A 19,007-nucleotide genomic window follows, 5' to 3' on the forward strand; every position below is an offset into this window, starting at 1 on the left:
GATAATCGCAAGATACATTTGTGTGAAGAATAACTTTTCCCTTAGACTCAGACCTCTCAACCTGTGGTGAGGAAGAGGAGCGGTGACACGCACCGTCGGCAGCGATGACAAATGATAATGGCAAATCTAAGACGACAGCCACTTCAAATTGCCCAGGGATCAACGGTGACCTCCTGACACTTAAGCGAATCGGGCAAATCTGACAGCCTTGAACACGCCGGGCAGCGCGACGTGCCTGACCACAGCCTTGTGTGTTTCTGCTTGTTGTTCAGCGCTGTTTTCCTTTATGTTGTCATGAGATTTACTGAGAGCATTTACAGTCTTGAAGAGATGAGGACCGGGAGTCAAGCGTCGTCTGTGATCCCTCGGTGTCCTGTAACAGCTGTCTCTGGCATCAGAGCATGCGGTTGCCGCTATCCCATATTACATCTCTGCCACTCAAAACCAACGGATCAGCAATCCAATTTCACACAAGCGCGCTCAGAGGGTGGCATTGCTGACGCAGGAGTGGGGATCTATGCCTCAACAAAGACAAGAAGTTGTTTGAAGTCGCAAAAGGGGTGGTGGACAGGAGGGGGAAGCGCAGAGATGGGCAGACGAATTAGATCGAAAAAGTAATAGAGGTGTGATGGAGCAAGATGAAAAAGAAGAGAAAAAAAAAAGCCTGGGATTTCTAGGCCTTTGTTGCTGTCATCAAATCATGCAACTGCAGAGGGTAGCATAAGCTACTAATTTCCCCAACAAATACGAGCACAGGAGACAAACTAATGCCAACGAGAGCCTCCGAGACAAATCCGCTCTTCGTAAACACACCTTTATTTGTCTAGTGACGCTCACCGTGCCAGTTTCTCCTCAGCCAAAGACCGGAGGGACAATGATCTCCATGTACTGGTGGGAGAGCAGATGTACAGTATTGGATGACAACACACTCCTCAAACCCTTTCAATATAACACCCTCATATTGCATAGTCATTGTGACATAAATAGAGAAGGGACTTGCGTCTCGTCTTTCACACAGCAGAGAAAGATTCAAATCTGATATCCAATGACTGCTTATTAGATTGAGCCATCAGGCCGCCAGTTTGGAGCCAGACTCATAAGACAGCCGGTGTGTTGAGAAGGCTGCTTTTCCATTTCCACCCACACATATATGCGCACACACACACACACACACACACACACACACACACACTCACACAAAAACACAACAGAAAAAAAAGGAGAAGAGCAGGCCCCTACTGGACAATCTTCTCTTCTAATGCCAGAGCCGTGCATGCAGAATGTTTTTGTAAAGCCCACCGTAACCAGTTACAGACACACCGCAGAGCCAGCCCCCCTACCCACAAAGGTCTCCTATTTTGGGGTATCCGTGGATTTCTTTGAACAATAGCTCATCTCGGTCTGTTTTATTTTTCTTTTCCCAAAGGCGTCCAAATCCAACACGTGCACCGAAAGCAGAAAAAGACAGAGAGAGGGAAGACTTGGCCGGGCTGCAGAATCGTTACAGGGGAAGAGGTGGATGGATAATTGCAGCGCTACATTGTCGAGACAAAAGGTCAGCTGGGATCCTACCTCTGTGGGTCTGTGGACAGGATAGACAGACACGGGAGCACTCATGAAAAAAGATGTGGGTTAGATGAAGCCCGCGGGACACTCCTGTCACCGCGAGAGTGACGAGACAGACTAAGATAACGCTTTCCTTCACCTGTCCTTTGACCTGTTGCTTCGTTATCCTCCCACATCTGCCCGCTGTTTCGTTTTTATGTGGATTTTTCTTTCTTTTCTTTTACCAACCTTTCCTCCCTAAATCAAGACAGCTATCAATATTTTTTTGGACAGCGAAAGATGACGTTGTCCTAACTTTGCGATGAGGGCGAGAGATTTCTGATAAATCTGTCATCGGATTCATGACTCCCATTCACAACCCGTCCGATTTAAAATGTGAATACCGGACAAAAAAGAAAAGAAAGAAAGAAAAATACGGTTTTGACAGTTCCTTTTTTACAATGCCTTTTTCCCTCTGACAGTTTGACAGTATGCAGTCCTCATGACTGAGGAGTTCACCTGTCTCTCTGTCTTGTCTCTGACTCTCTCTCTGTGTCTGTCCGTCCATCTGTCTGGCTGGCTGGCTGGCTGGCTCTGTATCTCTGTCCTTGATTAGCAATCATGGCAGCGTAGCGTGGTCTGATTCAAAGCGGGAAGCTTTAATTCTTCCCACATGGCGCAGAGACGTCCAGACCCCAGCGCCGTTGCTCCAGGTAAACACACGATCGCTGCATCTCATTAATACTCAAAAGTTTCCCTGTATCATGTGAAGGAAAATCACTGCCTAATCCTCCCACTGCTCCCTTGAGGCCCGCCGTTTCTTAGTACCTCTGTCGTAGATGGGTGACAGCACATTTGTTTGTCCACAAACACCGATGATGTTTGCGATTACACACAAACACAAAAAAAAAAGAATTAATGCCTGAGTAATGGAAAGTAAAAGACTGAAGTAGGAAGTCTTAGTTCATTAACTGTCAGACCAATTAAGATCAGGTGTACGCATCGGCAAGCTTTGAATGTTTTCCTCGCTTGTATGTGCCAGGAATTCGAGCTCTCATTTTCCAGTGATGAGAAGGAGAAAAAAAAATCCAATCAGAAGAAGCAAAAAGAAAGTGGCGTTTTTAATAGCGCGCTCGAGGGCGGATTTTCTGCATACGCACCCGCCGAAGGGCTGTCTTTATCCAAACTGACACCACCACCAGATGGACAAGGCGGAAAAAGAGCTGACAGGTTCGGCTCAGCTCTTTGTTAGACAAGCTGACTTTTAGCGCTAAAATATCCTCCGACACATGCACCACTTAACCGCTTACAAAGAAGAGAAGAAGAAGGAGGGGTGGAAAAGAAAGAGTGAAACAGACCTCTGGCTCCGCATATTTAAAATTGAATAAGTGTTCAAACGCTGAAAGTCACATAAAGGGACTCTTGACTCACCTGTGAAAACGCCTTCAGGTTTTACATGATGCCATATAGATAATAAATGAAAGCTGCCGTGCTGAAATAAAGGGTTTCTCATCAATCAGTCAGCTCTACTTCAGAGGAATTGTCTTTTAGAAGCTTGATTTTGGTGACATTTTTGCAGTGAATGAAAATGGCACGCAGCAAGTCTGCGATGGGATGGCAACACGTACAGTAGAAGCTAATAAATCACATCCAGGCAGCGGCGGCATGAAGATTGTTTACCTTGCTGCAGCTCAAAGAGAAAGATAAAGGTGCCTTAGAAAGATCGCACTATTTAGTATTTAGGGAGAGTTTGGAGTATATATTTTGACTCTTAATGCAAGTCAAAATGTCAGGGATGATAAAAAAAAGGACCACGTGATATTTTTTTTTCTTTTTACTATTCTTAACCAGCTCTTGTAAACCATCTCGCTGAATTATCTGCACCGTCAGTTTATGTCCATCAGCATAAAGGCACGCTGGATGACATCCCTTCAAGCTGTGAAGCGATCGTTTTTTTCTCGCTGCGATGATCAGTGTTCTCAGCTTCCCTCGTAAAAAGCGAGCAGCGTTTTCGGCGCGACCCCATGGTGAGTCTGCCTCGCTTTGTAACATGTAAACTTTCATCTTATCTCGATGATGGAGTTGCATCGCAGTGTTTGACAGAACAATTGTGGTTTCCTCCACTAGCTCGAGCTAATTCAAAAGCAACCCTCACCTGGCGCCTCACCCCGCCTCCCTCTCCTCCCGTCTCCGTTCCGGCGCTCTCATCCCGCTTCCCCAGTGTGTGCCTACTTAAACTTTAATCATCTCATATTCAATACATTTCACAGCGACTCTTCACAAAGTTATCCCATTTTTCAAAGGACCCCCCACCCCACCCTCACCCCCCTCTTTGGCCTCAACCTCGGTAGAGATTCAATAATTTTTCGCTCTTCCAGTCTATTCATTACAAGGCTCCCTGACACCGCCGTGACATTCACATGGAGTGTTTCTTTACGCAGATATTAAGGCTCTGCGAGATAATAAGAATAAAAGCTAAGCTAAGCCGCTGCTAATGCACTACAAAGGTGATGCCCCGGTCGTGTCATACTGGTAGTTTTTTTAACGCCTCAGCGCTGACCAGAACATCTATCACTATATTAGCTGGGGGGATGCAGAAATAGAAAAGACTCTCTGAAGAAACGTGCTTTTTGCAAGCGTTCTTTCTTTTCTTCTTCTTTTTGATTGTGTCAGAGTGAGGCCATGACACCCGCGGTTCAGTGTTGTGTTGGTCACAGTATGGGGTCTGCTTCAATCCACTGGCTACCTGACCTGGCTGAAATCAATGACCAGTGAGATACAATGTGTAATTTTGTTTTAAGAGAAGCTCTATTGATTGTTGCTGTCAGCGCTTCGAGGGTTTTTCGTTTTGCTTTTGTTTTTTTGGGTTTTTTTCCCCCCTTTGAGATGCTTATCTTGGATCAAATCATTGCTGAAGCAACACTTTTAATGCAAATATCAAGTTCAAGATCAAACTGTTGGCTGATACCAAACTATACGTCTTCTATTTACTGCAAATCGCTGCTACCCAGATTTTTTTACACTTTTTTTTGAGACGCTACAAAATACAAAGCATAACCTCCACAGATTGTCTTTAAATAATTCATATTGGACTTTAGCTAGAGACTCTCTGCGTTTTGCACCTTCCTAGCTATCTGACCAGAATAACACAAGATTACTTACCTACTGAGTGCAACAACATTAAACTAATGAGATGGCTACAGGCTAAACAAATAGCAATCACGGTTCGAGACTGCTCGAAAGATCAGAAACCAAAATCTCATCAAGAAACATTTTCAACAGAGAAACGAATGAGATGTAAACAGAGCGAAATCAAAATGCCAGTGATGCCGTCCATCAACATAAACCTTCAAGCAAATGATAATGATGTATTTTTGGCGGTCCCTTGATCGATATAAAGGCTGTACTGATGTGAGACTCTTGGATTTTTTTCTGATTTTGGACACATTTAAAATTTATAAAAGTGGACCCCAGACAGGCTGCAAAACAGCGGTCATCTTGTCCATCTTATCCAACATCATCGGTGCTCTGCCAGTGAATCGTTCAGTTTATCACCATGCTCTTGCTGTACTAGTTGTGTCTGCTGCATTTGGGTTATACGAGGGCTGGTGAAGAAATTCCAGCTACCACTACTGTTAAATATCAGGGAAGGACGGATTAAAAATTTCACAGTAAGGGATTAGTCCATGCAGCAAAATCCATATGTTTCAGCAGCCTATCTGTGGGAAGATAATTTCTGAGTAATGTGTTAGGAGATAAAAAATTCCAGCTTTAGTGCACATATAAAGTCTATAAAATCCTCGCTAACCTTAATAACAGGTTGTAACATGAAAGTGCAAACGTTTAGCCGCAGCATTAAAGCATTAACACATATACAAATCCATCCATCTACACATTTTTAAAAGCACACCCCTTATGTGGATCACACAGAAGAAGTGTGAAACTCTTTTTAACTCATTATTGAAGCCAGCGATGCGTCTTCAGCTTTATAAACTGTGCAAAGTAATGTCACCTCTCTCTTTTTATGTCAATAGTGAGGACGTGCGACTATGCTGTTTGCATAAGCATTGCTTAATTGTCCCCAGGCAAAAGCAGCTGGACGATAGTATTTCCGTTAAGCGTGTGACTTAACGCAATGTAAAAGATGAGATTAATAAAACGGCACAGCATGTGCCTTTTAAGGATGTCCCTTATGCAAATGTTTAGCTCAGACAGCTTGTCCAGCTAATATGTTCTGGTTGGAACTTCAAGCGCTCCGCAACTTCGATGCAATTACGTTCAATTAAACAGAATAGTGAAGCAAGGAAGTCTCATCCAGAACTGAGCATCACACACTAAATGATTTAGGACATGTACACATACTCCTTTGATCCCCATGTAACCAAATATTAGATGTCCCTCTTTTAATATGCAGTTGGCTTTAAGAAAACATTGGTTGTACTGGTGGCACACATATACCCGTCCACAGATATGTCAGAAAAGGTGCTGTTTTTTAAATGATGAGTAAATAACACAAAGTCGGAGCACAACCTCCACCAAGGCCATTGCACCTTTTTGCTAGTTTAAGGCAAGCGTTCAGAATTCGCACCAAAATCTGACGAGTACTTCCTTTACCCGTGCTCCACCTCTCCACCAAGTTTTATGGAATTTGGCCTTGCTGTGTGAGCCTACAGTAATATTCCTGACAGGCACCAGGCCTCAGCTCTTGCCTCGACCTGCTCAGATGCTACGATGTCTGTTTAGTTATTACCTAGTAAATTGACTCTCATTGATATTCTAAGGAAAAAATGCTTTGGAAAAACGACTAGCATGCTGAGTGAAACTGAGCTTTTCCCTGACATTCACGATACTGTTCATCAGCCGGAGACACAATGGCTCTGTTTGATAATTACATCCAATTCAACATCTGTGACAGCAGCACAAAATGCACGTTAAATTAAGTTAAAAAAAATAATTAAAGGGATAACAGAGCATAGGTCTAGATTAGCAACGGTTCATCGTTCCATGTGGTTAGCTTTACATGGACAATGCAGCCAGATGGCCCTTTTCGAATGTCAGCATTTACCCTACACGCATATGTACACCTGCACATATACACGTGCACATGTACATCGGACCAGTGGAAATCAATATAGTCCACTAGCTTTTTAGTGTATATGTGGACAGAGCAGGGACACGGGTCCCGTGGAGAGCGAGCTACAGCCGTCCATCAGACTCTTTGTGACCGCCAACAGCTTTGATCAAAGATGACAGAGATCAAGTGAGGACAGTATGCAGCCAGGAAGAAGATAGAGAGACAGGCTCCCACAGTGTTGGCCAGTTCTTAAGGCTTCTGGTATCTTTTGTAGGCCACTATTAAAGCAGAACCCAGACTATGTATTTGCTTTTCTAAACTGTGCTGGTCTCTACTGCCTACATTACAAAGGACTGTCAGGAGCAAACCAAAGCAAAGTAAATTGGCATCTTGGGAAATAACCACACGGTTGTTGCTGTGCGCGCACACGCTCGCACTCGTGCACGCACACGCTCGCACTCGTGCACGCACTCCCCCATACGCTGTATGTTTAAACAAGTGTGCACTCAGATGCAATGCAAAGTAGTTAATTGCTATGGCAGCCATTGAATGATGACAACGGCCACGGTGGGAGTTGGCGAGACTTTGTCTGAATGTATGTAATTATTCAGCCGCACAAAAGGAAGGGCCGATGCGGTGCCAAAGCAGATTCACTGCGTCTGTGGTCAGTGTATTCAGCGGGGAATCTAATGATGTGCACTTGTGGGCTAAATTACCAGAGCATTGCTTACCTCTGCTCTTACAGAGCAGATTCCACCAAGAGCAAGAGACCAAGAAGTCCAAGTTAAAGAAAATGATCTGACAGTGAGGAGGAATGTAGAGAGAAGATGAATGGTATCCATGGAAGCGGAGGCTGGGGAGAGGCTAAAATGTCTAACTCCTTTTTGGTAAAGGCCTCTCTCTTCACACGTTGCTGACAGCCAGCTTGCTAGCAAATCCCAAGACGAAGGGGTGGAAAACACAAACTACAGCTCTTGACTATACCACTCAAGACACTTTCAAGCTGCAGTTATTTTCTAAACACAAATACAACGTATAATCAAATCAGGAATGAATGCACCTAAGTCACTTGAGGCCTTAAAAAAATAGCTTTATAATACAGTTTGGATTAAATATCATGGTCACAATGGAGCGAGAAGAGATTGCTTTTAATCTTTGACGGCAGTTCACCATCTTTTGCTTCTGATCTACCTCAACAGCCTTGTTACACTTGAACTCCTTTGTCTTCAACACTGGTTCTAATGAATTTCATTTCAGCTAAATATTTCTCCACAATTTTTAATTAACTATTAGCTGGATATTTTTAACTTACTTCCCTTAAGATCCACTTATTTTATTATGCTTATTGGCCAATTTACTTAATATATTTAGTAGGGGTGCAATGATACACAAAATTCACGGTTCGGTTCGACACTTTGGTGTCACGGTTCAATATTTTTTCGATACAAAAAAATGTTCATGCTTTTTTAATTTGTCATTTATTAAAATTATAAATATATATTTTAACTCAAAAGTAGTTTTTAAATTTAATGTTGCTGAAACAACAGAGTAAGAAAAAAATTAATCTATCTGATCGAGAAATCACTCATTTGGAAAACAGAGTTTATTACAGAGAAATGTCTCTTTCCAAAATAAAAGCTATACTATACGCTTCTTCTGGGCTATATTCTCAGCAGCATATTAAACATATCAGGTCCACATAAGGAGAATCCTGTGCTGACGGCTGTCTAAATGACTCAGGTAAAGTTTGTAGCATGGTGCTTGTTGTTTTTGTCTGCTTCCACTTGTCTTTGCACGAGGATGCTGTCGGCGTAAACGTGCAGTCATATTCATTGTGTTCCCACTAGTGCTGTCAGCGTTAATCTGAAATGAGGTTATTGCCACAACACGGCAAATCTCCGTTAACGAGCTACCACGGATCGCCCGTGCGTGGGGCTGGACGGCGTCAACACGTTAACGAGCAAACTGGCAGTAGTTCCCACCCATGTAATTGAGCATTGTGTGGCACATCTGACATACTGTTTTACTTTTGTCCATGACGCGCTTACCTTCAGGGTCATACGTCACATGAAAACCAAAATAGTTCCAAAGGCCAGATCTGAGGGTGGGGGAGGTTCAATTTGCCATGTTGCAACGAGCTTAGCTTCTGTCTTGCTAGCTTGTGCTGCGCTCAGTGGATCTGCGCTCGACAGTGCAGCCTAGGCGGAGTAGTCGAACGCAGATCCACTAAGTTCTCAACACAGACATCATCGTCAGAAGAAAAGTTGATAAAAAAAAAAAAAAAAAAAAAAAAAGATAAAATAAATTAAAAATTTTGTATTGTTCGATACATATGCGTACCGGACTGAAAGCACTGTATCGAACGGTTCAATATCGATACGAGTATCGTTGCACCCCTAATATTTAGCTAACACTCTGGCATGCTAGGCTACTTTTTTGATACACGCTAACCGCTCCATACTGTTTGCAAACAGTTTAACTGCTAGCCTCACTTTTACATCACCTGTCTACACCATTTCAACTGTTTATTAATTGGTTAGTTAGACCAGCGGTCCCCAACCTTTTTTGCGCCACGGACCGGTTTATGCCCGACAATATTTTCATGGACCGGCCTTTAAGGTGTCGCGGATAAATACAACAAAATAAAACTAGTACCAGTACCGAAAAAAAGAAAATTTATTCATAACACACGTGAAAAGACCCAGGAAAACCAAGTTAACGATAAAAACGATAACAAAATAACGCTGAAAACCGATTAAAAACCCTGAAAACCATACATTTCACTGAGCCTCAACTCTCGCGGCCCGGTACCAAACGACTCACGGGCCGGTACCGGTCCGAGGCCCGGGGGTTGGGGACCGCTGAGTTAGACAACAATTTCATCTGTTAACCCATACTGTTATCTAGCAATATAATTGCTAGTCATACTTTTTCAAAATAATTTACAGTGTTATATTCATAACTTTGCTTTATAGCCACATTAGCTGTTTAGCTAGCTGGCTAACAATTTCTATTGTTAACTGCTGTTAAATTGCTATCCACAATATGCATTAACTGCTAGATAGGTAACAGCTAACAATTTCAGCTTTTAACACATATTGTTAACTAGGAAATTTACTAAGATGTGATCTTAGTAAATTTAGTAACAAATATTACTTTGTTACTATTTTTTAGTAAAAAATAGTAACCTCTGATCAGAGAGGCTTCTTCAGTACTAAAACATGAGATTTGAAAATTCTTCAAAAAAAACTCTTAACACAACTTTATGTTCATATTTTTACCTGACTACCATAACAGGTGTGTATCTATTATATTTGGCTAACAATATTAATTGTTAATCCATGATGGTACCTTGCAATTCAACTGCAAGCCAAAAAAATTACCTTTTACTAATTTTGCTGACTACTGTGTGAACTATCAGTTATAATTTTTGCAAAGAAAATTAATTTATACAATGTATTAAAGTAACTAACAAAATATATCTATGCATTCTTTTTAGATGCTGCTTTGTACTGCTCGTACATTAATTTTAATTATCCGTTAATGCTTCTATGCAAACCTGTTCGGGTCCACTTAATTTATTATTTGTAACAACTAAGCTAAATCTTTCCCACTGGTTAATGCAGAAATATCGCCTGGGACACTGGGGAATCAATGACCTACAAGATCAATATATACTGATATGGTATATAATAATATGGCTCCCTTTGTTTGCTTGTTTCTAGCACACTACAAATCATCACCTGAAAGCAGAACCCATCTGAGTCAGCTGTCAGAGATCATTTAAATAATGTAAGAAAAAAAATGACAAAGGAGGCAAAAGCAGGACAAGCCAGCAATTTGGCAGAGAGAGAAAATGAAGATGGAAGGAAAATGGTTTGGCAAGAATGTTCAGAGAGAGCAGCAAAACTGGAGTGAGGGATAAAGGTAAAGAGCAAAAGAGGCTGCAGAGAGAAACAACAGAGGGGGTTTGAGGAGCTGAGACAGTTGAACCATGAAGACAGGCGTGCCAGTGCAGAAATGTTTGGGAAAAAAAGTGGGAGGGAAGAACTGGAAGACACACAGAGCGAGAGAAGAAAGCAGAAGAGTCTCAAAAGCATGGAAAAAGTTAGATATTACATCCAGTTGGGGAGTCATCACAGATTGAAAAGTTGACACAGTGAGAGGAAAGAAAGCCTGACAGAGCAGTAAAAGAGATCGAGAGCTGTCCAAGAGGAGTCAGAGGGAAGCAGGTGTCCCAGCATCCATTTGGGTGAGCCTCTTACCTTGGCTGATGCCGGAGCCACCGATCCTGCTGCCGAGATGCCTCGCTTGACCACTAAGTCGCTGCTCGATGTTGTCACGGCAACTGTAACTGGAGTTGGAAGAAGGGAGGGGATGACTGGGAGGGGAAGGAGCCCCGGACGGTTGTTGCCGTTGACAACGGCAGAGGCACAGCTATGATTGGCTCCTCCATTGTGGAGGCCAGAAGGACGGATGTCTCTCCGCTCCCAGGGTGCCCGGTAGTCCCTCTCAAAGCGATGGTGGTGGCGTGACATCACTTCCTCTTCCTCTCAGAGGGAACAACAGGGGCAGGCCTGTGTGAAACGGGAAGAGGGTAAAGGTCATTTCAACCACGACGTGCAAGCGGCAGCGAGCGATACAGACACGAATAGAATAAAAGTTTCTGGGAAAAAACAAAGAACAGAGTGAAACAGTCAGTCAGTAAATTAAGGAGAAAACATGTTGACATGAAGGTGTAAATGCTCACAGCATCTGCTCCCAGCGCACCTGACTGACGCGAATACACTGCGGTTCATTTGTTGCCTCTAATTCCTATTCTCCCAGTCATTAACGAGGGCTGCGACAAGAGCGAGAGAAATGAGCGCCGCTGAGCAGCTCTATAAAAAACACCATCAGTGCCAAACCATAAGGAGCCAAATGTGTTATGCGAGGCGTCTAGGCACGGCGACGACAGGTTCAAACAAAATGGCTGAGCCAGACGCAAGCAGGTACACGCTCAGTTCAAGTTGTCCTGAGGGCAGCGTGAGCAGTAACACGACCTTGCGGTCAAAACTCATTCATCTAAATAGATAAATACCCGCGTCACCCCCACACCCCAATTACAGCTCATCTCATACATCTAATGGCTGGTTAATTCAATCAGATTGCCCTTGAAGTGCATTGGAGGGTTCTCCCTTTTTCAAGCACAGCAGGCTGCGATTAGGGATGGGTGCCGGTATCCGGTGACATAAACGGTAGTAACCAGACCGAAAAGCAGCGCACATTTCGGTGCTTTTTTGTTTCCTGAGATGTCATACACTTTGGATTCCAGCCAATCATTTTACCTTTGCGAGCATAGTAAGCGGGCCCACGTACGTTCTTTTAGAGCAGAGCTACAGATTAAAAAAACGCCCAAAGCGAAGCGGTCTAAAGTCTGGCTGTACTCCACAGCAAAAGATGCAAACTCAGCAGCCTGCAACAAGTGCTTTAAGCTGATACTGTGCAAAGGAGGTAACTCCTCGAATCTGATGAAACACCTGGCGACGCATAGCGTTTCTTTAAAAGCCGAGAAATGCACCGTATTTGATAGCTTGCTGCGAGACCTCACACCGTGCACATCTACTGTGCGTGGGTTGCCTGTTATCAGACCCGGAGTTAGCAGCATCCCCCATAAACCCAAAGAGGAGAGTCCTGACCCCTAGCCCTGCCAATGTAGCAGAAATGATGACGGATGATGATGGCAGCAGCAGCCGTTCTTCTCTGCGTGAGTCGCTTAATGTTGTTCGTGTGTAATTTACGTTGAGTAGGCTAACCACGTTATTAAATTAATGCATGTAAGGTGAACTAGCAAACACCGTCGTAGCTACATGCGGCTGTCTTCTTGTTTGATGCCAGATACTCCCTTCACCCTGGCCAAAAAGGCTAAAATGACCAAAGGAAAAGTGGAAAACAGCTAAACATGAGAGGTTTTTGGACAAAGTTTGTGTTTTTTCCATTGTTTAAGCACTGCTTCCAGCCAAGAGTGATGCCATATATGCCCTATAGCTGCAGAAAAGGCTAACATTGTTATCTTTTTACAAAAAAACAGCTAAACATAAGAGGTTTTTGGACAAAGTTTGTGTTCTACATTCTTTAAGCACCAGTTCGAGCACCGTTTAAGCACCGGCACAGTTTCAAAAGTACCGGTTTGGTACTGGTCTCGGATAAAAACCTAAACAATACCCATCCCTAGCTGCGATAGGCTAAGAGGTGACAGCAAGCTGGAATTACATAAGAATGGAGCACGGCGCTATTGTGCAGCAGGAGCAGCGTATCACTCTTCTATTATGTCATAAATCAAAGTGGTACGGGATCTGAGCAGTGAAATCCATCACTGATGGGTTTCTAGTGCATTGTACTCAACCTCACCAAAGGCACGTTATGCTTCTCAAAGCCCTTGATAACAGATGAAATAAATATATAACAAGCTCACACCAGGTTCAGCGAGCCCCATGCAAAATCCCCTGGTCTGCAAGGAGAGAATGACAGCGGATGATAAGTCTGTATTCTGCACGCTGGGGTCTGTCATGCTGCTTCTTAGCCTCACAGAGGAGGGAACGCCTTGAAATGCCGGCTTCTCTGTGAGTATCTCTGTGTGTGCGCGCTAGTGTACAAAAGCAGCATATACTACAACTGAATGTGTTTAAGCCCAGCCGTGCAGTATAAGAGTCTACGAGGAAGCTGCAAATGAAAGGTTCTCTACAAAGCTTTGATGGAAGCGATACACCAAGCAGCCTGCGGTGGGAGCACCTGCCCTACTGTAACTTTAGCTGCTGTGACCATCCATTTATTTATCCACTACAATTCTCTCTTTCTTCCTTTGTGTTTTTATCGTCTGTATTTTCTTATGTTATATATACACCCACCTCTCTCAATCCTCAGTTCATTTCATTCCCCTCTCTAATACAAGGTCTACTCTGTGCAAACACAGCAAGCTGATCCGTGGCGACAGAGTCAGACGGAGCAACCGAACGCTTCGGGACAACTCTCTCACGCTCTCTTCCCACTCTCTCTGCAATAACCTTACTCCTTCTCCATAGTAACCCCTTTTAATAACCTCAAATTTTCCAATAGAATAAGCTCGAATTATCTCTAAAAATATGTACAGAGAGACTAACAAGATTCTAGGCCAGTGGAACAATGGCAGAGTTAGAGCCAGGTAATATTCTCTTATCTCCCGAGCTCCACACCTCAGCAAAGAAATAAGAGGGCAGTTAGAAAAATTCCTCCACATGAGTGGAAGTGGAGTGGAAGAAAAAGCAGAAAAAAAGGGACATTATCTCCACAAAAGTCAGAATTGAGGGCAAGAGTGCATTTGCTTTCACAATTTCAGCGCGTTTCAGATGTGAAGTGAAGACATGCTATTGTGCATCCAGTGTGCTATCTAGTCTAGACGGTGATTCACTGGAAAACAGAGTGTGTTTTGTCTCCCGGTAAACCTCTTAGGACATCGGTGCACTTGAGAACAAATCAATCCATTTGATTAAAGAAAAGGCATTGAGCAAGTTTGCATGTGCTCACACTAGCAAGCTCTGTGGAACAAACCTCACTAGGGTAGCACCACACAGCACAGGATAGAGGAATGAAACAAGCAAAGTCGCCTCCTTTGCCGTCTTCTATTTCTCGCTAACGGCTAAAATTCAAAACATGAACAAAGTTATTCAAATACCTTCTGGAGCGCTGTGGGGATTATCCAGTGCCCATTTCAATAAAAAAAAATGTTGTTTTTCAAAATTAGTCCTGTTAAGAGAAATGCAAAAAATAGTTTGTCTGATGGAATATTTTGATCTGGCACTTCTGAGTTATTTGTAGCCAAGGCTGAGGAAACAAGACATGCACTTCAGGGTGAAGGGTTAAGGTTTTAAACACATAAAATAGCTCAAGTATTTCACAGCTTTCAAATCATATGAATGTCAAATCAAAAAATGGGTAAAAATGAGTAACGTGATGAGAATGTAAGGTTATCCACTGAATTCCGTATTTTAAATAAGGTGAAAACAAATTGATGACAAAGTCAAAATAACTTCTGTAAGAACATTTGTACTAATTCAAGTATCCATCCGTCCTCTGTTGCTTACTGGATCTGTTGTGGAGGCAGCAGTCTAACCACAGACTGCCAGAACTTGCCAACCCCGACCACCTCCTTCCTCTCTTCCAGAGACATTCCCAGGCCAGAGATGTAATCTTTCCAGTTTGTCCTGGATCTGCCCTGGGAACATGCCCACCATGCTAGTCAGATGCCCAAACCACCTAAATTGGCTCCTTTTGATATAGAGTAGCTCTACACAGAAAACCCTTATGAGGAAATAAAAACTCAAGAGACACAACCGTACCCAGGGCAGGGCTGACGGGCCCTGGGGCAGGGGCCTGGTTGGAGCTAGCCTGAAAGAGCTACAAGAGGGGCTGTAAGGTTTGGTGCATTGTAGAAGCGGCAGTCAGAGGTCCTTGCAGTCCAATCCCAGGCAGTGTTATAATTAATGTTTTGATATAAATACAATTCAAACAAATTTAAAACCATGTTATAAACAGCTGTACTAATGTGATTTTTTTGCATGTGCATTTTGATGTTAAAATGACTGAAAATACTCAATATAACGCTAATATGTCTGTGTAAAGGCACAAGAGAATGAAAAACACAATGAAGCAACAGCGCCTGCGAGCTGATTAATTAGAAAAGGTTAAATGTAGAACTCGAGATACAGAAAAGAATTAGTCACTATGAAACAAATGCAGTTCTTCATGACTGACAGCATTGCTCATGAGGGGGCTTCTGCACAACAGAACAAGTGCAGAACAATTAAAGGGTTAGCTCCGTTTTGTATAAACAGTATGCAAAGCTGCTATTTTCTCATGTCTCATATAACATCACGGCTCCTAATCAGAGGTCTGCGTGCTCCACATTTCCTTTCTTACTTTAGATAGCGAACGCAAACATCCAGCTTAGCATCATCGAGCGCCTCATACACACGACAAACGCTTCTGTTGTTTTCTAGAGGAGACTCTCACATTACCATGCTTCCCATTCTATCACTCACCCAAGTGGCATTTTCAGATTCTTGGCTCTACATTTCAATATCTGCACAATCCTCTAAGTGAATTCCTGTCATCCTGGCACTATGCATGTCAGTATGTACTGTGGAACTGGAGGCTGGCAACAGATCCCCGCAGAACGAGTGTCACCGAGACAAATCCCACTACATTTATGGTCCTCGGTGAACAGAAGGATTTAAGCTACTAATTACAGAGACTTAAATTCCCTCCACGGCTACGTTTCTGCCACTGCTTGAAAGTCTGCATGTGCATGCGAGCCCACGTTGAGAGAGTGCGTGCTCTGTGTGTGTTTTGTCCTTTTTTTTTTAGGTTAAGTACGAGAAGGCGATAAAGGAAATGTCGCTCTCAGAGGTCCTCGTGGAAACCAACACCCAACACACCTGTGGACTCTGCCAGACCAGATAAACACTTGAATGCATCACATCTCCAATGACACTCGGCTCTGCACCGCTCCGCTCTGGGGAGATGGTGCCAATGAAGATTTGCCCATTTTCTTTCACATCCAATGAAGTCACTGTCAAACTCTGGACGAGGTGACGCCGATTCAAGAGGAGGGCTGATAACCTTCGCTGTGAGGCTCACGTGTTTAAAGTCAATCTAAGGGCTTTTATTTTTTAAAGTTCATAAGATATAATGACAGCACTTCAGTCATACCCTACAGCAATTAATGAGGCTCTTCAGCTCCTGCAATCCTGCATGTTAATAATCTAACCTGAGGGTATCAGTTTCCCACGCCAAATGCTGTTTTCTGACTAAAAACAGCTCATGATCTCTTCTGTAAGATGAGAAAAAAACAAAAATTAGTACAATTACTAATCGTCTGGAAGCCCAAATAGCAACAAAAATGCTTTGGTTTCCAGCGAGAGCAAAGGGACTCGAGAAAGTAACACAATTACTATGTCAGGAATCGAGCCTAATGAGCTGACTGACTCGGATTCTCCGTTGTGTTGTCACATCGTTGAGTGTAAGGCTGTCAGCTGCAGTGTGTTGGTGGCTGGGCGCTACTTTTCCCCCCGCAAAAAAAGAGGCAATAAAAGAAATATTGATGAATCAGAACCCAAATTTCAGCCAGCTCCACATGTACAGATACAGAGATCAGATTAGATTCCCCTGCGAAACGAGGAGTTTACGACAACTTTAGATTCTTAAGCAGCAACGGTTTGGGGGGGGAAACAAAAAAAAAAAAAAGTTGTCTGGCAGGTTGGGAATGTGAGACACACACCCTTTAGAGCAGCATCTGTCACTCCGAGGCGGCACACAGCATGTTGGGGTGCGCGTGACAGAACCGCGTTAACAAAGCCATGTGGGAATGAGCGGGGAGCCACAGATAGACGTGAGGAAAGAGGCAGCGTAACAGATGGACAGAACGCAGCGACGACGGAGAGACAGCCAGACAGTGTGCGAGAGAGAGAGCAAACGAGATATAACAGCAGTAAAGCGTGCGTGCGCTTGTGAGTGTGTGCGAGCGCGACACGCAGCCTGAAATAGAGAGAAGGGTGTTAAGGATGGAGATCAGGGTGGAGTGGGGCGGGTGGTGTGTCATACGTCTGTTCTGGGGTGTGATGTTTGCTTTGCTAGCACATTCTGCCCTGTGTTTAATACCACCCAGCAGTTCCTCCTGCTACAGATACTCCCCAAGAGTGAGGGCTCCGTTTCCAATCTGTAGTAGTGTTTATTTCTATTGACCCAGTGACAGCCCAGCTTTCACCGCGCTCGCGCACAAACAGCCACGTGCTAGACTCACGAGGCTGCGCTAATGATCGGCCCGTCCATCAGCGAGGCTGGATGGTACAAACGAGGGCTGGGGATAGATGGCATGCTGTAACTTTATGAGGACAAGATATTGCTGTAAATGAGCGGCCCTGTGGGAGACATGCACCGAGTATAGAGTAACTACCGCAGGTGCACACACACACGCCGCATACACAGCAATCAGAAATGTGCTGACAGTCCCTCCAGGACGACGGAGGTATTCGCCCTGATATTTAAATAATGGGGGAGACTGTTGGTACAGGAATAGCCCGAAGCGCAGTGAGCCAGAGTCTCGGGCCTTTAAAATTCTCCTTCACAGCTAGAGTCCGTCCCAGATGATGAGTCACGCCTGATGATGAAGATACAGCGCTGTCTTAAATTGGATGTTTCGCTGCCATTACACACACACCTGCCTATAAAAGCATTCCCGCACAAGCCTTATTAATTAGGCAATGTGCTAGAACCTAAATTGGATGGGAGAGAGTTAATACGTTCTTGGTGGGAGAGAATTTTTCTTTCCAGCATTTTTTTGTCTTTTTTCCCACCTTGATGAAGCAAACTGAATTGCCGGGAAAGAAAGAGGGCTTCCTGGGTATTTTTAGCTTTCCTTCTTAAGGACGCGAACAGGAGAAAATCTAATTGATGTTCCAGGAGAAGAGGTGGAAAAAAAACCCGCTGGAACAACAGAGCAGAACCCAGAGGAAAGGCAAACACAGGAAAGGAACAATTAGGTTGAGTGTGTATTTCATGTGCTTGAACATTGTAAGTGTGGAGGTGAGTTATGGGGGGATGTAGAGAGAGGTGAGGAAAGGGCCATCTTTAGAAATGAGAGGAAAAGACAAATGTAGCTACAGTGGAAACCTACAAGCCTATTGTTGGGATTGATTCTTAGCATTAGTAGGTTGAATTAATCCCAGTGGTTTGAGGGGAATTAGTACTTTGCTACTGTTCGCACACCTCATTAGTGGTCTGAGTGGAATCCAGAGACACCACACAGGCAGCAGCACATCATAAAAAAGAAAAAAAAAAAAATTGCAGGGCTTCTCATAACAGAACCCACCAGCTTAAGCATCATAGAAACCAAAAATAGCTTCGGTTTGAGCAAATTAGAGGCATATAGGCCGGGTGTTACTTAAACAGCTGCCGCTACAGTCTTTGGCAGGAAAATAAACCCAAACCACGAGGTAATCACCAGTCACTCCGAGCAAGACCGGGAACTAATCTGAATCCAGCACCTCACATTTCCTTATCTCATCTGCCTATTAGGATTTCCACGCAGGTTCAGAGACGATAGTGAGAGATGGCACTTTGTATATTAATCTGACACCTTGATGGATGAAATACTGGTGGGTGACATGCACACACTGCCTCATTTTGTCTGAGACAGACACTTTCTGATCATCTCCTGTTTGATAAAGCATGCAAGCAAAGGCCAAATCATTCAAGGCGGATAAAAAAAAATTGGGATCAGGTGCATTAGGCACCTGAAGAGAAATAAAAAGGAAGTGGGGGCCAAGGGTTATTTTTTCTTGAGATTAAGAAATATTGCATATGCCGACACCAC

The 19,007-nt window shown here is 43.6% G+C and overlaps 1 protein-coding gene across 7 annotated transcripts in view; it reads right to left on the bottom strand.

The window, feature by feature from the left end:
• Positions 1-19,007, bottom strand: part of klhl29 (kelch-like family member 29) — a 255,603-nt gene that overhangs the window by 154,384 nt on the left and 82,212 nt on the right. For all 7 annotated transcript variants that reach the window (XM_085248104.1, XM_085248102.1, XM_085248098.1 and 4 more), the window contains one exon: positions 10,885-11,196. In XM_085248104.1, coding sequence (XP_085104230.1) covers positions 10,885-11,157 — 273 coding nt within the window. In that variant the 5' untranslated portion in view covers positions 11,158-11,196. The remainder of the gene's footprint in view (positions 1-10,884; positions 11,197-19,007) is intronic.

The sequence above is a fragment of the Mchenga conophoros genome, linkage group LG15, assembly GCF_057382185.1.
Source record: "Mchenga conophoros isolate Kocher_MC1m ecotype Shallow Benthic linkage group LG15, M_conophoros_male_GT1.1, whole genome shotgun sequence".
NCBI lineage: Eukaryota > Metazoa > Chordata > Actinopteri > Cichliformes > Cichlidae > Mchenga > Mchenga conophoros.